The sequence below is a fragment of the Desmodus rotundus genome, chromosome X (assembly GCF_022682495.2).
Source record: "Desmodus rotundus isolate HL8 chromosome X, HLdesRot8A.1, whole genome shotgun sequence".
Lineage (NCBI taxonomy): Eukaryota > Metazoa > Chordata > Mammalia > Chiroptera > Phyllostomidae > Desmodus > Desmodus rotundus.
In genome coordinates this window covers 43,338,901-43,362,223 of record NC_071400.1, presented here as the reverse complement: position 1 = coordinate 43,362,223, position 23,323 = coordinate 43,338,901, and the positions used below count along the sequence as shown (strand labels likewise).

Sequence of the window (23,323 nt, the reverse complement as noted above, 5' to 3'; positions counted from 1 at the left end):
ACAACCAAGGCTCAACTACAAGAGGAGGGTGTACTCAGCACACAAGAAGGGCATACCTTGAGCACCCAGCTTGTGTAATACGGGAGGCTGTACCAATGGACCATACAAGACACCTATTATATTAGGCCATGCTACCAAGGCACAGAGTCAAAGAAGCCCTACCTAATACATGGAAACAAACTCAGAGAGGCTGTCAAAATGAGGAGACAAATAAATAATGCCCAAATGAAAGAACAGATCAAGATTCCAGGAAAAAAAAAAAAACTAAACAAAATAGAAATAAACAATCTATCAGATGCAGAGTTCAAGACACTGGTTGTAAGGATGCTCACTCAAGAAATTTAGTGAGTACATCAATAACATAAAAAACATCCAGCCAGAAATGAAGGATATACTAATTGAAACAAAGAACAATTTACAGGGAATTGATAGTAGAGTGGATGAAGCCAAGAAACAAATCAATAATTTGGAATATGCAGAAGCAAAAAACAACCAATCAGAAGAGCAAGAAGAAAAAAGAATCCAAAAAATTAAGGATAGTGTAAGGATCCTCTGGGACAACTTCAAGTGTACCAACATACACATCATAGGGTTGCCAGAAGGAGAAGAGAAAGAACAAGAAATTGGAAATCTATTTGAAAAAATAATGAAAGAAAACTTTCCTAATTTGGTGAAGAAAACAGACATGCAAGTCCAGAAAACGCAGAGAGTCCCAAAGAAGATGGATGCAAAAAGAAGATGGACACCAAGGCACATTATAATTAAAATGCGAAAGGTTTAAGAGGAAGAGAGAAATATAAAAGAGCAAAAGAAAAGCAGTTAGTTACCTACAAGGGAGTTCTTGTAAGACTGTCAGACGATTTCTCAAAAGAAACTTTGCAGGCAAAAGGGATTGACAAAAAATATTCAAAGTGATGAAAAGGGGGACCTATAGCCAAGATTGCTCTATGCAGCAAAGCCATCATTTACAATAGAAGGGCAGATAAAGAGCTTCCCAGACAAGAAAAAGCTAAAGGAATTTATCATCACCAAACAATTATTATATGAAATGTTAAGGGGACTTATTTAAGAAAAAGAAGATCAAAACTATGAACAATTTCATAGCAGCACAATTTACAATAGTCAAGTACTGGAAGCAACCGAAGTGCCCATCAGCAAATGAGTGGATCCAAAAACCATGGTACATTTACACAATGGAATTCTATCCAGCAGAGAGAAAGAAGGAGCTTATACCTTTGCAACAGCATGGATGGAACTGGAGAGCATTATGCTAAGTGAAATAAGCCAGGCAGTGAGGGACAAATACCATATGATCTTACCATTAACTGTAACATAATCAACAGAAGAAAAAAGGAAACAAAATATAACCAGAGACATTGAAGTTAAGAACAATCTAACAATAACCAGAGGGGATGGATGAGGGGACAGTGGGGAGAGGGGGTTTCAGGAACTACTATAAAGGACACATGGAGAAAATCAAGGGGGAGGGTGGAGGCAGGGGAGGGAGGTGGATTTGGCTGGGGTGGGGTGGAGGGATGGGGAGAAAAGGCAGACACCTGTAATTGAATGACAATAAAAAATTTTAAAAAATGGTAATAAATACAAATCTATCAACAATTGAATCGATAAAACAAACTAAGAAAACCAGAAGAGAGACAGAATCATCGATATGGAGAGCATTTTGATGGTTGCCAGATGGGAGAGGGGTTTAGGGGAATGGGTGAAGAGGCGAGGGAATTAAGAAGTACAAATTGGTAGTTACACAATAGCCACAGGGATGTAAATTACAGTATAGGAAATGGAGTAGCCAAAGAACTTATATGTATGACCCATGGGCATGAGCAAAGGTGTGGGGGGCCCTGAGAGATTGGGGGTGCTGGGTGGAGAATGTTGAAGGGGGAAAATTGGGACAACAGCAGTGGCATAATCAATAAAATACAAAGAAATAAAATAAAATTGAAGTAGAAATAAAGAGCTTCCCAGAGGGGGGAAAAAAATTAGTGGAGCTCATTACCAACAAATGAGTATTACAAAAAAAATTTAAAAGGAATTCTTTCTTAAGAAGAAAGAAAAAATGAAAAAAATAATTATAAAGAATAAAATGGTAATAAATACATACCTATAATCACTTAAGATTTTGGTTGGAAGATGGGAGAGAGGTAGGTGGGAGCAGAGCCCACTTCCCCCTGCACACAGGTGAAACATCTAGCCTATCTTCTGAAGAACAGAGTGAATAGCAAATAGAATCCCAGCATGTATGAAGGTTGGAGGCCAGAATTTAGCGGACATTGAAAAGCAGAGGGTAATGAGATTGCTTTCGGATGGTAAGGTCCCTGGGACCAGCAAGGGGACCAGGGCTGCTGCAGCCCATGGTCTGGTGCCTGCTGGCACCTGCCACAGGATCCTTGGACGAGAGCCAAATCAACAGCTCCCTCCCCTGCCAAACCAGGAGGACAGAGCAGCACCAGGATGGACCTGGGTGCTTGAAGTCGCTGGGGGGAATAAAGAGGAAGTGGGAGACACACAGGGGCTGTGTTCAGCTTCTGGGACTGTGGAGGTCGGCTGGGTCATTACCAGAGAAATTGGGGAGCCAGGTGACATCTGAAGAAAGGAGAAGAGTTGGGCCATGACAGACCCTGACCCAGATAGTCTCCTGTCTGGTTGGAAAGTTGGGCTGTAGGACAGGCCAGGTGCTTGTTAAGAGTAGCAGGCTTGAACAGGAGGATTTTATTTTTAAAAAGGCTCGCTGTCGCTGTCTAAGCAGCCCCCACTGCCCCAACCATGCCCCCACCACTGCCACAACTGGGCCATGCCCCTGCCCCTGCATCAGCTGAGGCTGCACTCCCACCCCCACTGGAGCCTCCCCAACCTTGGCCATGACCCCTTCCCAATTGCCCTAGCAGCTGAGCCCCCACTGCAGCCTCACACAGCAGCAGCCCCACCCCAGCCTCCGCTATCTTGCGGTGGGACTTGCTGGCTAAGAGGAAGATGGAGGCACCCCCCACAGAGGAAATTAGCAGGGCTCAGGGAGTTAGCAGTCCCCAAAAAGACTTAGTGGGGAACTGAACTACCCTGAAGAGACATTGAGAGTACCTAGCACCTAGGACACCAAAGAGGGAGAAGGTGGTGTGTGAGTTTCCCGTAACTGGTGCACATCAAGGACAGTACAGCTGGTGGATTGAAGGCACTGGCCTGGCGCAGACTGGCAGTGGGTATCAGGCAGCACACGGAGGACCTGGGCTAGAGGCTGGACAACTGTGAAGATTGCAGCCCAGACCTGGCCCCCATCCTCCCAAAACCATAGGAAAGGAGAACACCCAACCCCCCTCGGTCTGTAGCATCCAGAAAGACCAGCAGAACTCACTCAATGGGTTTAGAGTCAGCTGGAGCCAATTTTTTTTTACCATTTTTTCCCCCAAGTGAGACAATAAGACCTGGAGTTGTGAAAATTCCAGAGACAGACTGAATGAAGGAACACAAGGCTAACCCCAACAATGGAGAAACTGAGACAAATTTCATTTTGCTATTCCAGAGAACTTGCATGTTATTGTTTATTTGTATTGTTATTATTTTTAATTATTTTAACTTCTTTTTTTATTAGTGTTTTTTAATTTTTCTTCTTTCTGTTTAGTTTTCTTCATTTTATTTGTTTAATTGCATTGCTTTACTGGTTTTCCTTGTTCTCTTTTTCATAGTGTACTTTAATTCTCCTTCATTCCCTTCACTTGTGTTCCATTAGCTCACTACTCTGAGTCATGTAGTTCCTGTCATATTATTGTTGTTCCAGTATTATAAAAAATGATTGTTCCATATAATTGTAAATACTACACAGCACCCCTCCCAGATCTTAGCCCATTTCACTACCTCTGGAGCTTTATTAGTGTTGTGGTTAACTCTATTCTCTCATACACTATGCCTATTTTGTACACTGTACTCTCACTATATCTCATAATTTCACCACCCACAAGCACTCTGTTTTCTGGATTCAGCTTACAATCATTCTCCCCTCTAACAAGAGTCTTAGTTCTCTTTCACCTTTTATAAGAAGTGTCTAGTTGGGCGAAATGCCACAGTTAAACTATACTTATTCAAAGGATCTCCTATCTCTTCTCTACGTGTTTGTACTTTAAATCCCATAGAATACTCTCCCAATATCTCAATCCATTTTGCCTTCCTCCTCCACCTGATCACATACAAGAGTAGGTGAGAGTTGTGAACACCAATATACCTGCTGGAAGAAAGAACCCAACAAAAAAGGAGGACCACCAACAAATAACAAAAGAAGATGGTGGAAGAGTTAGTGGAAGCCACACTAACCTCCAACCAGGACCAATCTGGAATTACAACTAAACTGGGGAGAAATTACCTAGAACAAAGAACTGACAAGAGTGAGAGAGAAGCCTCAAAACATCTGACAGACAGAAGAACCAGCTTCAACACAAACTGTGCACACCTGAACAACATTTTACAAGATGAAGGAGGCAGAGTGACCCTCAGTCAACCAACTGGAAAGAAGGACCCACCAAAGAAAGACCCAACAACAATCAAAACCTAAATACATCCACAGGGCCAACGTAAATGACAGTCTGAGAGTAGCAAGTTCAGGAGATCAGGGAGACTGCACCATTGAATCTCAACGATCTCCTAGCATAGAAATTTACACCACAAACCCAGAGAGTCAGAACAGATCAATTGAAGAAGCAGAGGCTAACAAGAACAGTGTCACAAATAATGGGGAAACAAAGAAATAAATGCAAAGTGAAAGGAAAGGAGGAAGCCTCAGAAAGAGTGCTAAATGAAATAGAGGCAAGTCAACTATCAGGTACTAAGTTCAAAGAAATGGTAATAAGGAAGCTAAATGAGCTCACTGAGAATTACCAAAAACTACAGGGAAACTATGATGAACTCGATGAAAACTATATCAACATGAAAAACGAAATACAAACTATCAATACGAGCTGAGAGGAAATGAAGAATACATTTCTGAACTGAAGAACATAGTAGAAGAAATCAAAAGCAGGCCCAATGAAGCAGAGGATCAAATCAGTGAGCTGGAGGACAAGGTAGAAAAAAACTCCCAGAGAGAGGAAGAAAATGGGAAAAAAAAACCCTCAGAAAAAACAAAGAGGTGTTGAGGGAACTGCAGGACAACAAGAAACTTAATAATATCCATTTAATAGGGATACCAAAAGGAAAAGATTAATGGATAGAAAACCTGTTTGAAAAACAATGATGGAAAACTTCCTTAATTTGATGAGAAGAAAAGTGACACAAATCCAGGAAACACAGAGTCCCAATGAAGAGGAACCCAAAGAGGCCCACTCAAAGACACATCATAATTAAAATGGCAAAATTCCAAGACAAACAGAGAATCTTAAAGGCGGCAAGGGAAAAACAGGAAGTAACATACATGGGAGCCAGGATAAGGCTAGCAGCTGACTTCTCAATGGAAATGATACATGCCAAATAGGAATGGCAAGAAATATTACATGTAATGAAAACCAAAACCAAGACTACTCTATCTAGCAAGGTTCTCAATTAAAATGAAAGGCAAAGTAATGAGTTTCTGGTACAAGAGAAGCATCAAAGAATACAGCTCCATGAAACCAGCACTGAAAGAAATGGTAAAGGGACTGCTTTAAGAAAATGAAGGAAAAGAGTGAGAGATATGGGGACACAGGTATGAAGGAAGGAAAATAACAATGCATACATACCAACCAATAATAACCTTAAATGTAAATGGATTAAATCGTCTAATCAAAAGACATAGAGTAGCTGTGAATGGATAGGAAATCATGACTCACACATATGCTTCTTACAAGAGACCCACCTCAGAACAAAACATCTACACAGAATGAAACTGAAGGATTAGAAAAAAGTATTCCAAACAAATAGACAGAAAAAATAAGCCAGGGTAGCAACACTCATATAAAAAAAAAATAGACTTCAAAACAAGGGCCATAAAAAGAGACCAAGAAGGTCACTTCATAATACTCAAAAGAAGAATCCATCAAGACAGAAAAATCATAAATATATATTCACCCATCTTAGGAGCTTCCAATAATATAAGTAAAATCCTGGAGGACTTCAAGAAACATATTGACAGAAATACAATTATAGTAAGAGATTTTAACACTGCACTGTCAAACATGGATATATCTTCCAAAAAAATGTCAACAAAGATATTGTAGCATTGACAAATGTCATAGATCAAGTGGACTTAACTGAGATTATATATATATATATGTATATATATACACACACACACACACACACACACACACAAAAGCTGAAATAATACCATTTCCGACAACTTGAATGGACCTTGAGAATATCATGCTAAACAACATAAGTCAGATAGAAAAAGTTATCCACATGATTTCACTCATGTGGGATATAAAACTGAAAGCAACAAATGAACAAACAAGAAAAACAAACAAATACAAACTCATAGAGACAGGCAATTGTTTTGTGGTTACCAGAGAGAAGGGGATGGGGCTTGGTAAAGGGTAACAGGGGTCAAATATATGGTGATAAAAGATGATTTGACTTTGTATGTTGGGCATACAATGCAATACCTAATCCATGTATCATAGAAATATAGACTTGAAACTTATATAATCCTATTAACCAATGTCACTACAGTACATTTAATTTTAAAAGAATGCCTAAGTTTATCTATATCTAAATTTGAATTTTCTAGAGAAAATTGAAATTGATTTTTTATTTGTTTTTTAGTAAGATGAAGAGCTTCGACAGAAATTTTTCTATCTACTGACCAACTAATGTCTCCCTGTTGAACTGTTTATTATTTGGAAATAATTTCAAACATACAGGAACATTACAAAAATAAAGCTATTTCAAAGAACGCTTATATATCTTTTACCCAGATTCATCTACTGTTGTTAATATTTTCCCCTTTGCTCTCTTTCTCAATAGATAAAATTTTCTGAGTTATTTGAGGGTAAGTTGCATTAGCCATAATCCTTACACTCTAAATAACATTTCATGTTCATGTATCTCCTAAGAATAGGAACACCTTTTTACACAATTACAGTTTCATACCTTTAACTGAATTTGAACAATCGGAGACAGCTTACCATCAGTACTTTCATCGCCTCCAAAATGTTGTCTGTAGAAGAGCATCAGTTCAATCTTGTAGCATTTGTAGATGACCATGAGCAGTACCAGGAGGAGGAAGATTGCTCCCACACCTCCTGCAAGCTCAATTTTGTAGATTAAATCTGAAACAAACACAACAAACAGGAAAAGGTAATGAAATTAGCCGTTCTTGTGATCATCTTATAATTCTTGTCTATAAGATGTTCAACACATTCTGTTTTCTTTCCAGAAGATTCTTGCTTAATTCAGTAAGTAGCTTTGTTCTTGATATATTTGTGTAACTCAAATATTTGTAAAATGGCCTCTATTCTAAATGTTGGAGTAATTTTACTATTGAAATTGGTTAAGTCTATATGTAAAGGAATGTCACTCTCAATTTGGTTTGAACACATCTAGATCTCCCATACCTACTTTTGATTTAAATGTGTTTCAGGAAACTGTTAGAGCTACCTTTTTCTGAATCCAAGGCCAAGATTTTGTTGTTTCTGTTAAATTATCTTACTGGTTTAAAAAGATTACAATCTAGTGCTTTTCAGGCCACAGACCCTATTCTTCTATAGGGAAGCATCATAAAATTAGTATCAGAATCAAATAAATCTAATGAGCTTGCAGGATTTAACTGTTTAATTTTACCCTAGGAGAACATAATCCAATAGAAGGTAAGCAGGGGAAATTAGCTTATCCATTTTCCCTACTTATTTGAATAAATGACTATAATATGTATGTAATATAATATGCCCCAAGAGACTAAAAGAGAATGAAAATGAAACGTCCAGGCTAATCACTTTGCCTTTTCAGCACCAGGAAACTGGACAGTAGCCTTAGGTTGATCCATTGGTGCATGCTTAAGTTTTTTAGGGTTGGAACCATTAAATCAACACATAATGGTAGGATTCATGATGTATCCTAGGCTCAGGGAATACTGACTTAACTGTAGCTTAATTAGTAATATTAAGAAATCTAGGGTGTATCATCATATGAGTCTTATGAAATTTAAAGAAATAGGAAGTCAGAAGATAATTTAGAATGTGAATTCTGCAATGTCTAGAGCAGAAATGCTGAATCTGAAATACATCAGACTAGTGGCATATTTTCTACTGGAGGACAGGGATATATATATATATACACACACACACACACATATATATGTATATATATACACACACATACATACACACACACATATAACTTCCCCTTAATCTAATTGTATAATTACCAAGTGACTCTTTTATTAATTCAGTTTACCATGTAAGTAGAAACTGGAAATGGGAGTAACATTCTTGTTTACACATCAGTTGCTTATGAGTTTGGATTGCATCAATCAGCCTCCCTGGATGTATCAATTCTGGGACATCATCAAAATCAAATTTATGACCATGAGTGACTGCTACTCTTTAAGGTCTCTTGACAATCATATCATCAACATTCCCTTGGGAATGTCCCTTGTTTCAATATAGGCTTATTGTTTAAGAGAAATTAGTCATGTTCAATATAACAATTAAGATTAATATTAAGAAAAACATATAATACATACTATGAGTGATATATTTTATAGATAAAAATTTCAACTACTTTATCTATTCTCTAAGTAATCCTTTATTTAGGGCAAGAATTGTTGGCCCAAATGTATAGATGAAGAATCTGAGACTTAGTAGTTTAATATACACTTACCCAAAATCATACACTTAAGAAGCAGCCAAGATGGGACTTGAGCCTAGATATCCTAACTTCAAATTCAAGATGTCTTATTACATCACAGATTTATAAGCTCCATCCTAGAAAATTACAAAGGAAAGTCTTCTCCCTGTTCTTTCATGTCGCTAATGCTTCTCAACACATGACTTAGAGTGAATTTTGGCTCTTTTGCCCTTTCAATTTCAAGGAAAGAAGCTAAACTACAATTCACCAGTTAGAATTAAAGGATTGAGATTTCAAGCACTTCATTAGAGGGTACTGAAGAATGTTGTAGCTCTACTCGGGAGGAGAGAGGGGATTCCTGGAGTTCAGAATATGAAGGAAAGTTTTAGGTTTCTTGGGGAGAGAGGGAATTTGGTCTTGTAAAAGAAGTGGAGTGAGACAGGAGATGGTGGTGGCCAGAGATGGCATGGGAAGTAAAGAGAGTCACTGAGGGTGGGAGGCAGAGATGGGTGGGGCAGCAGGCTGAGGTGGGGTGAAAATGAAGACAACTGTACTTGAATAACAATAAAAAAGAAAAAAATTGGAACCAATAAATAAATATATTAATAGAAGACAAATTAAACTGCAGATTTTCCTATCTAAAAAAAAGAGAAAAGAGAGAGTCACTGAGCAGAAATGTTAAGAAACATAAATGTCACTCTTTTTGAGTAAGGAGAGAAGGGAAAGGGTATAAAAAGGAAGGAAGTCAAGCTGCTGTAAGGGACAAAATGTGTTAATAAGGAACATAACAAGGGGCACATAACAAGTAGGGATAGGACATTGGAATTGATCTCTCTTCTACCTGCTGCAAAATATGGTCAATTTGAAAATTAAGCCACAGAGCAGTGGCTGGGTAGTTTAGTTAGTTAGAATGTTGTCCCTAAATGCCAAGGTTGTGGGTTCAATCCCGGCCAGGACACACATGCACATGCAAGAATCAACCGATGAATGCATAAATAAGTGGAACAACAAACTGATCTCTCTCTTGCTCTTGTTCTCTCTCTCACTTTCTCTGTCTTTCTTTGGTCAGAACACCTTTCATCTGTTTTCAACGTCATTGAATGGGAAATTTTCAGCAATTTCTACATTATTTACAGAGTAAAGCTGCTATTAGGTAGATGGAAAACTTCAGCATCATGAATAGTTTGTGCTCTCAATTAGCAGACACCTTTTTCAGTAGTAAATTTATGGGAGAAAACCATGGTGTGGAAAGTACCTTTGTGGTTTTAGGGTCCATTTTATAAAAATGTCTGTGAAATATATTACCTAATGATGGCTGTTTATGTTGAAAACTGTAGACCTAGTTCCTGAGACTCCACTAGTATTCTTTGATTCAGCTCAGGCAGTCACATTAAAAGGGAAACATCTATCCTATAATCAGAAGGCAGAATTGCCATCACACAGATGACATCTGGCTTTTCTTTTGTCTTCTTTTTCCAACTGTCATTGTTCATCTCAGTAGGGCCTATATTTCTAGGATCATTTCCTGACTAAGAAGGTGAAAGTCAATTTATTTGTACTGTGTTTTATATATATTTCACAAGAATAGCTATAGCCAGAACAGCAAATGTTCATGGGATTGTACTTTTTCTAGGCACCCAAAGTTCAAGTTTAGTAATTTTTAACCTTTTTGGTTTGAACCCAACCATTTTTTCACATTGAACACAAAGATCAGGTAACATAGTCTAGGACAAATAACAGCTGAAGCCAAGGGACTGGAGGGGGGAAAAGTAAGAAATGTTTTGAGTTTGCTCAAAAGTTGGGAATCAGGTTAGGAGATTCTACCTGAGGGTTTTCCAAAGAGGTTGAAGTTTCAAGCTGTAGTGGTAGCACTGGGAATAAATAGAAAAAGGGTCCAGAGAGAGAGAGAGAGAGAGAGAGAGAGAGAGAGAGAGAGAGAGAGATTCAGTGTTCAGTGATATGCCTAACTTCATGAGGAAGGGAGTATTCACACAGAAGCAACAATTATTAGAATTTCTTTAGTTTAAATTCAGAGACTTGTTTCACACACACACACACACGGTAGAGTGAACATATTACTGAAAAGTCAGTTGTACTTATTGTCAAATAATTCATCAGAGAGTGAGGAAGTAGTAGTGTAGTGCAGGTAGAAGTTGCATAGGTAAGACATCTTGCTTGGAGAAAGCCTGATCTTATGAGTTGGATATATTACACATGAATTTTCATTTTTTAAAAAAGGCATTTCAGTTTATGAAGTGATTCATCAAATGCTTCATTAAATGCTTCTTCTTCATAATGATCCCTTAAGTCATTTTTAATATTTGACTTTTAGTGCATTGGGAAGTTATTATTCCCTAAAACAAGCCATTCTCCTATTCCAGGTGGAAACACTGCAGCCACTAAGGCTAAGGTATGATGTAATAAACCCTGAAATGTTCATCTCCAAAGTGAGTATCTGAAGTTTCACAAGACCAGTCAGACCTCTGTCTGATTAAAAAAGGTTGGAACATAGACATAATGCATTGTGTTTTTTTTTCCTGGAGCCCCACCATTGTAGAGAGCCCCTAAGGAAAACAGATTAAGGGAAGATGAACTTCACCATTTTACAATTTTTACAAAGCACAATTAAGACTTTTAATTTCTACCTAAAACACAGAGTGAAAACTGGTACACTTTGAACAAAAATAGTTTTTTGCCCATATAATGTTTCAACAAAATGGATACTAATATTTAAAAATCAAATGATTTTTTTTATATCCAGCCTTTTAGCTTCATTTGAAAACTTTGAAGTTTTCATATCCCTGGAATCACATTCCAGCAAACATGACAGTAATCTTCTAGAAAGGAGTAGTGTCTGCCTCTTTAAAGCAAGGCATTTATTCTGTGTTTTGTTATTTCTAGTATCCAATCTTCATTTAAAAAAATTAGTATCTGCCTGGCCCCTGAGGTTTTTTAATTTTAAACCCCCAATCTGGAAAGTGACTGTCTTTGGAGGGAATGGGGGTATCAGGTGGAGGGAGGCAGAGGGGAAAAATGGGACAATTGTAATTGCATAGTAAAAAATATGCTTAATTAAAAAAAGAAAACAGATAGATAAATAGATAGATGCACATAGATAAACCAGGGCAGACACTAATCAAGACAAGATCACAGATAAATACTCTCTTTACCAATCCTTGTTATACATCTACCATCTTATTGTGCTGGTCTTCTAGGAAGAGCATTTTCACCTGACAAGTATTTATGAGCACTTACTGTGTTCTACAAACTAAGGATATAGCAGCAAATAAGGCAAAACAAGTAATTTTTTTGAACGTTGGGGATTATAGGCTATGATGGAGGAATGCCATAAGATCTATCCAATTCTTTTGGTGCTTGTTGTTTCAATAGGATTCCTCTTTCCTGACAAGTTAGAATCTTCTGATATATATTTTAAAGATTTTTTAAATTTATTTTTAGACAGAAGGGAAGAAAGAGAGAAAGAGATGGAAAGAAACATCAATATGCAAGAGAAACATCAATTGGTTGCCTCTTGCATGCACCCAACTGGGGACCTGGCCTGAAACCCAAGCGTGTGCCCTGACTGGGAATCAAACCAGTGACCTTTTGATTTGCAGGCCTGCAGGTGGCGCTTAACCCACTGAGTCACACCGACTAGGGCAATTCTTGTTTTCATAGTTTACATTCTAGTGGTAGGGGAGAGAGAAGAAGCAAACAAACATGTAATGTAACATCAAATAAATAATGAATAAAATAAACAAATACAGAGCAAAGTTAGAGGGGAAAAAGCATGATGTATAGTCCATCAACAAATGAGTGGATCAAGAAAAATATATTTATAACAGAGTATTAATGAGACTTAACAAAGAAGAAAATCCTGTAATTCGTTACAATGTGGAGGTGCCTGGAGGAATTATGCTAAGGGAAATAAGCCAGATATAGAATTATAAACACTTTACTGTATGGTATCACTTACGTGTGGAATCTAAAAAAAACAGTGCTGAAGTCGTTTAAACAGAGAGTAGAAAAGAGGTTTCAGTGGCTGGGTGGTGGGGGAGGGAATAGGGGAAGGTTGGTAAAAAGATACAAATTTTTAGTTATCAGATAAATAAGGGCTAAGAATCTACATGCCTGTAACACAATGACTATAACATGACGACTATAGTTGATACCACTATATTGTATAATTGAAATGTGCTAAGAGCCTATAACATAAATGTGCTTACAAAATGTAAACAAAAGCAAATTAAGCAAACAACTAGAACAGGAACAGAACCACAGAAATGGAGCTCACATGAAGGGTTATCAATAGGGGAGTAGGGGGGAGGGAGGAAAGTTACAGAGAATAAATAGCATAAATGGTAGGTAGAAAATAGACAGGGGGAGGGTAATAATAGTATAGGAAATGTAGAAGCCAAAGAACTTATAAGTATGACCCATGGACATGAACTGTAGGGGGGGGATATGGGAGGGAGGGAGTGGGCAGGATGGAGTGGAGTGAAGGGGGGGAATGGGACAACTGTAATAGCATAATCAATAAATATATAAAAAATGTAAATATGTGAGGTGATGGGTGTGTTAATTACCTGAATGGGGAAATCCTTTTACAATGTATATACATATCAAGTCACATTGTACATTTTAATACCTTGCAATTTTGTCAATTTTACTCCCATAAAGCTAAATTATTTTTTAGAGAATAAAGAGATTGGTGGGTAATATTATTTGATATAGGGTGGCCATGGAACCCCTATCAAGTAGGTAATATTTAAGCAGAGACATGTATGAAAAGAGGGAATGGGTCATGGGAATAGCTTGGGGGAAAAAGTCCCAGGCTGAGGAAACATCAAGGGTAAAAACCATGAGCCAGGATTGTGCTTTGTGAGCATGGGAAATGGGGTTCCCTTCCCATACCTTTCAGAAATGGGTCTGAAAGGTATAGGGAGAGAAATGGTACCTAAAGGGCACAATGTTTCTTTTTGAGGTGGCTGATGTACATATCTATGACTATATTAAAAGCCATTAAATTGTACCTTTTAAATAGATGGGAAATAAAAAGAAAAGAGGTTGTGCATGTGATGTTTGAGGCAGATTGATGTAGACAATAAGATCAGAAATTACAACAGATTGTGTCATGCCTTTAGGTCATGACAGTGATTTAGGATTTTATTCTAAGTGTAACAGTGGGGTTCTGTAATTGGATGGTCCTGATTATAGAAATAATTTGATCTAACTTATATATAAAGATATTATTCTGGCTTCTATAATAATAGACTGTAAGGAAAGATGTGGGAAGCAGAGAGACCAATTAGGAGGCTATTGCAGTGAGCCAGGCAATTGATGCTGTTGGCTCAGGATAGGGTGGTAACAGAGAAGGTGAGGAAAGTGGTTGGAGTCTGGGTATATTTTTAAAGTTGGGCCATGAGACTTGCTGGTGGACTAGATATAACATATGAGTAGAAAAAAGAAAAGTTGAGGATGACTCCAACGATTTTAGACTGAACAACTGGAAGGATGGTGATGGTGATGGAGAAGGAAATTGAAGGATCAACATACAGGGAGGGGAAATAAGGAATTAGATTCACAACAAGTGAAGGTAGAATTGTTAATATTATTGAATAGACAGTTAGGTATGCAACTCTGGAATTTAGGCAGTAAACCTAGGCTAGAGGTATAAATATGGAAGTTATCAACCAATAAATGATAAACAAAATCTTTGGATGGAGATGCAATGAAATTATATAAACTATCAACAAAATAAAAAGACACCCACTTAATGGGAAAATATATTTGCTAATGATATATCTGATAAGTGGTTAATATTTAAAATTTATAAAGGACTTATAAAACTAACATCAAAACACCCAGTTAAAAAATTGGCAAAGAACCTAAATAGACACTTCCCTAAAGAGGACATACAGATGGCCAATAGACATATGAAAAGATGGTCAACATTACTAATCTTCAGAGAGATGCAAATTAAAACCCCAATGAGATATCACCTCACACCTGTCAGTATGAGGATCATCAATAAATCAATAAAAAACAAGTGCTGATGAGGATGTGGAGAAAAGGGAACCCTTGTGCACTTTTGATGGGGATGCAGACTGATATAGCCATTGTGGAAAACAGTATAGAGATACCTACAAAAAACTAAAAATGGAACTCCTTTATGACCCAGCAAGTCCACTACTGGGAATATACTCTAAGAATCCTGAAACACCAATTCCAAATAACTTATGCACCCCTATTTTCATAGCAGTGCTATTTACAATAGCCAAGATTTGGAAGCAGCCCAAATGACCATCAGTAAATGAGTTGATAAAAAGTTGTGGTATATTCACACAATGGAATACTACTTGGCCACAAAACAGAAGGAACTCTTACTTATTGTGACAGCCTGGATGGACCTGGAGAGCATTATACTAAGTGAAGTAAGCCAGTCAGAGAAAAGCAAATATATGATTTCAATCATATGTGGAATCTAATGAACAAAATAAACTAACAAAATAGAAATGATTCAGAGAACAAACTGACAGCTGTCAGAGGGGTAGCGGGTCATGAGGCTAGGTAAAAAAAGGTGAAGGAATTAAGCAAAATGAAAAACAAAACAAGACTCATATATACAGACAACTGTATGGTGATTACCAGAAGGAAAGTGGGGTGGGAGGAGGAAGAGGGTAAAGGGAATAAATCTCAATGGAAGGAAACTTGACTTGTGGTGGTGAACATACAATATACATCTGGAACCTATATAATTTTATTATCCAATGTTACCCCAGTAAATTCAATTAAAAATAAAGTGAATGATTCTTAGGATATAATCCTAGCAGTGGAATTGCCGGGTCAAAAGGTAGTTCCATTTTTAGTTTTCTGAGGAAATTCCATACTGTTTTCCAAAGTGGTTGCACCAGTCTGTAATCCCACCAACTGTGCACTAGAGTTCCCTTTTCTCCACATCCTCTCCAACAGTTGTTGTTTGTTGCTTTGTTTATGATGGCCATTCTCACCAGTGTGAAGTAGAATCACATTGTGGTTTTAATTTGCATTACTCTGATGGCTAGCGATATTGAACACCTTTTCACATGTCTCTGGGGAGAAGTGTCTGTTCATGTCCTCTGGCCATTTTTTAATTGGGGTGCTTGTCTTTTTAGAGTGCAGTCATGTGGGTTCTTTATATATTTTGGACATCAAACTCTTGTCTGAGAACCCTGAAACACCAATCCAAAAGAACTTATGCACCCCAATGTTCATAGCAGCACAATTTCAATAGCCAAGTGCTGGAAATAACCTAAATGCCCATCAGTAAATGAATGGGTCAAAAAAAAACTGCGGTACATTTACACAATGGGATTCTGTGCCGTAGAAGGAAGGAGCTCCTACCCTTTGCAACAACATGGATGGAACTGGAGAGCATTATGCTAAGTGAAATAAGACAGGTGGCGGAATACAAATACCATATGATCTCACCTTTAACTGGAACCTGATCAACAAAACAAACAAGAAATCAAAATGTAACCAAAGACATTGAAATTGAGAACAGGCTGACAGTAACCAGAGGGGCGAGGGGAGAGAATAATGGGGGAAAAGGGTGAAGGGTTTAAGGAACAAATATAAAGGACACATGGACAATAACAAGGGAGTGGTGGAAACTGGGGAAGGTGGTGGGGAGGGATGGTGTTGTGAGGAGGGGAGGGGAAGAAAGCCAGAAAACTGTACTTGAACAACAATAAAAGGGAGAGAGAGAAAAATAAATAAATAAATAAATAAAGTGAATGAGAATAGGGCATCTAAACCCTGGGGAACTCTAATATTTATAGATCAGGAAGATAAGAATTAATAGCATTCACAGATATTCATTATTTAGACATGTTTCCTTGCAGAAGCCATGGGAGGTGGCAGTTTTACAGTATGCTTTTGTTTGTAATGTCAGGTTATTAAAAATGTTATGGGTGGCTAGTGGTGACTTTATTTATCAAAGAGAAATGAATTTATTTGAAAATTTAAATACACATTTTTCTCTCTCTACTGACTAAATCATAGGAACCCCATTATCTTTCCTCTTAGCATGTTTTTAATTATAACAGCATATATATTTTGTGCAATTTTTTGTTTAATGTTTGTATTTCTCTGCACACTCACTGCCCAGGAGACTATAAGCCTCACACTGGCTTGTAGATCTGTGTCTTCTTCAGCACTCTATTCTCCAGTATCTGGCACAATGCTTGCTTTACATGCACCTCAATAATAAAAAATAACTTTCTTCATTCATTAACCAGAATGACTTGTGAGGGTCTATTAGTTGCCAGACACTGCCCAAGTTTTTGCAGATACATAGGTGCAACTGACCCTGGCTTGAGGTATTCTAAGCCTAAAATAAAACTAAGATGGACAGGAACAAAGTGATTCTTGCTATAAGTTATCTGGACATAATGTCTACACTTCATGTAGGTGGACTAAGAGTTTGCCTAGTGCATAAGAGGACATATCCAGTTTCTCTGTAATAGTAAACCCTGTTTAAACATGGAATATTTCATAACATATCATGATCATTTTATTCTCAAGGTAACTCTAAAAGTTAAATATTATTATCCTTATTTTACAGATAAGGAAACAGAGGTTCAGGATGTCTAATCAGTCAAGTTGGTCCTACTGAACCACATACCTGAATCAGTGGCTGAACTAGGATTTTGTCAACCAGGGACTCTTGACTTCACTTTCAATATTAGACTCCTTTATACTTAAATATTTCATTGTTTTAAGATGGAACCAATTCCAACAGAGTAAGAAAGGGAACTAGAGAAATAAAAACATTATTTCAGAATAATGGCAATTCCCTATTTTTAGAGCTGCAGGTTGAGGTTAAGCATTAAAGCTGGTTGGAAAATAGAAATTCCATCTTGGCAAGGAGGCACAACTAGTGAACTTGCTGACTGAATCTGTTATATTGCTCTATATCCTAGACGACAAGAATACGGTTAGAGAACATTTGTTCTGTTATATTGACAAAACCTTTGCCAGATGCACACATACAGAACCTATTAAGTCTTTTGCAATAATTAAGTGTTGTGGCAGCGTAAAAGCCAATCTCAGAAGTTACTCCAGATGTTGGGATTGTTGTTCTTATGGTTTTTTTTTGTCTTCTTTATCTGTAAATTTAGTTTATTTTCTTTGCCCATTAATACAATTTCCACCACATCTGCAATCAACTATAGAGAGGGATCTCTATAAGTGCCAAATTACTTAAAAATATATGCCCCTGCTAAAGGCCTCTTAACACCAGGTCGTATCATGAAATGTTTATAATCTTTATTATAACAATTGTAAAATATTATATAATACTATTCATTATTTTTATTTATATTTTAGTTAGAGAATAAAAAAGTGACTTTTTTCCCATCCAGTAATTGAATTTCTAGTATTTCATAAGGTGAAAGTGAAATATAGAGTTAATATTGAATGATGATAATTATCAAATTTTAAGTAACACATAATGTAGGGTAAGTGGAGGCAGTCTGGCTTCCTCACCCAGGTGTCTGGGTAACTAAGTGGTGCGGTGTTCCCATAGCCTTGGAGGGGACTGATAACTAGTATTCTCATACCCTTGAGACTGGGTCTGATAAACTGTTCCCATAACATGATGTGGGCTCGCATGTTCAGAATTATGTTATTTTATATAACTTCTGGGATCTTGCTGGCTTTGTTCCCCTCTGGTACTTAAACAGGTAGGGACTTCCTGCTGGGGGCGATTATGGTGAGAGATACGCAAGGGGACAGGTGCCACGATGGGTGCCATGCTGGGAAGCAAGGGCCATGACAGGAGACATGCAGATAGACACGCAGCTTGCAGTGTCAGTGGCTCACCCACCCGTCAATAAAGGTGTGTCAGACATCCCAATGGCTCTGTGAATATTTTTTCAACTGCACGAATACCATGGACCTGCCAGGCCTTGAACGGTCACAACACACATAACCAAGGTACATTTTATCTTACTTGATTTAACACATAATATTATTTTTTTTCAGTTATCTACCTCTTAATCATATAGATCATAATCATTTTTATTAACATCTACAGCAAGAGAGAAACATATTTTCCATTAAAAGACAGAATATTTGCAAAAACTTATACTAAGTGATAATGTAAGAACAGGAAATAAATCTAACTTTGATAGTTACTTGGTAGGTAAACTAATAATAATAATAATAAAATTAAATACCCTTTTTACGCAGCAGAACACTGGCATGTTTTCGTCCATTTCGGTTTTCCACATGGCAGGTATAATTTGCCAAGTCAGCCTCTGCCACTGAATCAAAGATGAGTGCCAACTCAACTTCTTTTTCTCCAAGATGCTCTTTGAGTAGCCTAAAATAAAGACAATATTCTTGGATAAACTGGATTGATTTGGGGAGAGAGAAGCCATAAGAAGACTGCAGATGCTTACAATGCTTACACAGATCCCCAATGGGCATGAAGAGTCCTGACTGGGGGTATGTGCAGAACCTTCAACAAGAAAACACAAAAAAGTGTCTCTTGATGTGAAGATCAGATGTGAAAGGAAAGACATGAGGAATGCACCCAGGAAAAACAAACTTTAACGTGCCTCTAGACTTTAATAAATGAAGCCAACATGATCTGTGTGGCAATAAATAGGAAACATTGGGTTCCATATTGTAAGCTTAGCTTATATAAACAAACTGGATTTTTGCACTATGGCATGAAGAAAAAAAAAACTGTCGGAATGTAGGGTTGGTGTTATATGTTAGAGTTGTGACAACAGGGGTTGAGAGGGAAAAGAAAGGGACCTTGAATATAGTAACATTATAATAAATAAACTGAGGGTGTTAGTGGTCGTCTATCTCCAAATATCAGTGAGAAGCCTATTCTCTATTTTCTCCTGCCTTTTTGTCCAATGTAGTCATATGCAATATGCCCTATCTGCACCGTGGTGCTAGCCCCCAACCAGGGTCCTACTTCCTCCAAATACTGCTCTCCTTTTGCCTTTATCTTTCCTTCCCTCTCAAGACAAACTTGTTTTGTGACCATTTAATTTATTATCTAAAACAGGATACATTAACAAAATTTTTATCATTGTTCAGTTACAGTTTTCCCCCATTACTCTCCCCTGCCCTACCCACCCCCACCCCCCCACATTCAATCTCCCCTCCCCCACATTCTCTTTTTTTTTTTTTACAAAAAAAAAAAGGACACATGGACAAAACCAAGGGGGAGCATGGAAGCAAGGGAGGAAGGTGGGTTTAGATGGGGTGGGGGGGAGGGGCAGGGAGAAAATAGAGACAACTGTAATTGAACAAGAATAAAATAATTTTAAAAAATAAAATAAATTTTATAAAAAAATGAATCACACTAAACATTAAAAAAAAGACAAACCTTGTCTTATTTTATATTTTCCCATCATTCTGCCTTTTGCTTTCTCAAGCAAAGTTTCAAAGGCCTTGCATGACCAGGAAGAGGTGTTCCTCACAGAAGAGCTATGTTGCCAGGAACCTTTCATGAAGAGTGTTCCTCTTGTTTCTTTACAGAATTATTCTCTAAACAACAACCAGCTAGAATCTACTGAGTGAGGTGAAATTGGGTACCCTGCTGCCTTTTCTTTTCTGTGTCTTGCTTCTTTTTATTAAGAAATCAAAACATAGGTTTAGTCAATGGTGGCAATCCTGTCATTAATTTCTGAGGCAAGGTTCTCAAATATATGTATTTGCAAAATGTAAAATTGGGGAATGGAAATAACTCTCATCTCTTTTTTGGACACCTAGAAATATATGCAAACAAGAACCCTCTGCTTTATTGACATTTAGCATAAAGTTGGAAAAGACAGCTGTGCTCAGCGAAAACTAGGTCCTAAGTACAGACCTCCCAATTACAAGCTCAAGCAAAGTCTTAACAAAGTCATTAATTCAGTGGTGCCTTCATTTTACTCATCTTTAAGTTGAGAATAATACCTACCATACATCACTTAACTTTGTTTTGAAGGTAAACTGGGTTAAAGTGATTTAAAAGTAAATGGCACTTTTGACGGGGATTACATTGAATCCATAGATTGATTTGGGTACTATGGACATTTTAAAGTATATTTTTCATTGATTACGGTATTACAGTTTTCCCAAATTTTTTCTCCCTTTTATCCCCTTAATACCCTGAACCCCCAACCCCCCCACATTCCCCTCCCTTAGTTCATATCTATGGGTTGTACATATAAGTTCTTTGACTTCTCCATTTCCTATACCACTCTTAACATCTTCCCATCTATTTTATGCATGATATTTATGCTTCTTCCCTGTACCTTCCCCCCCATTCTTTCCCTCCCCCTTCCTACTGAAAACACTCCATATGATCTCCATTTCTCTGATTCTGTTCCAGTTCTAGTTATTTGCTTAGTTTTTGTTTTTGTTTTTTTAGTTTCAGTTGTTGACAGTTTTGTGTTTGTCATCATTTTACTGTTCATAGTTTTTGATCTTCAATTTCTTAGATAAGTCCCTTTAACATTTCATATAATAAGGGCTTGGTGATGATGAACTCCTTTAACTTGACTTTATCTGGGGAGCACTTTATCTGCCCTTCCATTCTAAATGATAGTTTTGCTGGATAGAGTAATCTTGGATGTAGGTCCTTGACTTTCATGACTTCAAATACTTCTTTCCAGCCCATTCTTGCCTGTAAGGCTTCTTTGTAGAAATCAGCTGCTAGTCTTATGGGAACTACTCCTTTGTAGGTAACTCTCTCCTTTCCTCTTGCTGCTTTTAAGATTCTCTCCTTATCTTTATTCTTGGGTAACTTAATGATGATGTGCCTTGGTGTGTTCCTCCTTGGGTCCAATTTTTTGGTAATCTCTGGGCTTCCTGGACTTTCTGGAAGTCTATTTCCTTTGCCAGATTGGGGAAGTTTTCCTTCATTATTTGTTCAAATAAGTTTTCAACTTCTTGCTCTTATTCTTCTCCTTCTGGCACCCCTATGATTCTGATGTTGGAATGTTTAAATTTGTCCCAGAGATTCCTAAGCCTCTCCTCGTGTTTTTGAATTCTTGTTTCTTTATTTTGTGACAGTTGAATATTTATTTCTTCCTTTTGCTCCAAATTATTGATTTTAGTCACAGTTTACTACCCATCACTGTTGGTTCACTGTATATTTTTCTTTATTTCACTTTGAGGAGCCTTCATTTTATGACAGAGCCCAATCAGTTCTGTGAGCATCCTGATTACCAGTATTTTGACCTCTGTATCAGATAGGTCGGCTATCTCCTCATCACCTAGCCCTTTTTCTGGAGCTTTGATCTATTCTTTATTTGGACCATATTTCTTTGTCTCAGTGCATGTGTTATGTTGTATGTGGGCAGGGCCTTAGGTATTCACCAGGTCAGGGCAACCCTCTTTGCTGCTTTGTGGCACTGTCTGTGGGTGAGGGGTCAGAGAGGGAACAATGCTGCTTGCTTGATCATCTCTAGCCCCACTTTCCAATGAACTCTCCTGTGAGACTGGGAGTTTCTCCCACCATGGCGATGTCTGCAGTAGTTTACAGCTAGCTTTTAGTCTTTAGTTTCCCATTCAGCCAGCCCTGCCTCACCGGTGCAGTCTGCCACATAGATGGTCTCCTGTCTCCACCCCTCCTCCCAGTCTGGATGAATGTATCTTTAACTCCTTGGTTTTTGGAGTTCTGTGCAGCTTGATTTTCTGGCACTTCTCGTTGTTTATTGTTTTTAGATTTTGTGTTATCCTTCTTTTCCTTGTGTGAGGAAGTGAAGCATTTCTACCTATGCCTCCATCTTGACTGGAGCTCCTCCAGTAGTATGGACATTTTAATGATGTTAATACTTCCAATCCAAAACCATGATATTTCCTTCCATTTATTTGTGTCTTCTTTAATTTTACTCTTCAGTGTACTGTAGTGTTCTGAGTATAGCTATTTTGACTCCTTGGTGTGGTTTATTCCCAGTTATTTATTTTTCTTGTTGCTATAGTATATGGGATTTTCCCCAGTTTCTGTCTTTGATATTTCATTGTTAGTGTACAAAAGTGCCTTCAATTTCTGTATATTGACTTTACATCCTGCTGTTTTGCCAAATTCACTTACTAAGACTGCACCAGTGAGGCAGGGCTGGCTGAATGGGAAGTCTTTTGGCACAGTCTATAGGTTTTTCTATGTACAATACATGTCATCTGCAAACAATGGCAGTTTTAATACTTCCTTTCAAATTTGGATTATATGTATTTCTTTTTCTTGTCTCATCGCTGTGGCTCAAACTTCCAATACTATGTTGAATGCAAGTGGTGATAGTGGACATCCTTGTCTTTTTCCTGATGTTAGTGGTAAGGCATTTAGTTTTTGCACAATGAGTATGATGTTGGCTTAAGGTTTCTTGTATATGTCCTTTATTATATCAAGGTATGTTCCCTCTATTCCAACTTTGCTGAGTGTTTTTATCATAAATGGGTGCTGTAGTTTATCAAAAGATTTTTCAGCATCTATTGATATGATCATGAGATTTTGTCTTTCACTCTTTTTATGTGATGTATTACATTTATTGATTTGCATATATTGAACCAT

General features: G+C 37.6%; 1 protein-coding gene across 1 annotated transcript in view; it reads right to left on the bottom strand.

Annotated features, from left to right (window-relative positions):
• IL1RAPL2 (interleukin 1 receptor accessory protein like 2) overlaps positions 1 to 23,323 on the bottom strand; it is a 1,002,993-nt gene that overhangs the window by 29,783 nt on the left and 949,887 nt on the right. Inside the window, exons 8-9 of the mRNA XM_045188489.3 lie at positions 18,981 to 19,126; positions 7,101 to 7,244 (exon numbers count right to left, since the gene is read on the bottom strand). Coding sequence (XP_045044424.2) covers positions 7,101 to 7,244; positions 18,981 to 19,126 — 290 coding nt within the window. The remainder of the gene's footprint in view (positions 1 to 7,100; positions 7,245 to 18,980; positions 19,127 to 23,323) is intronic.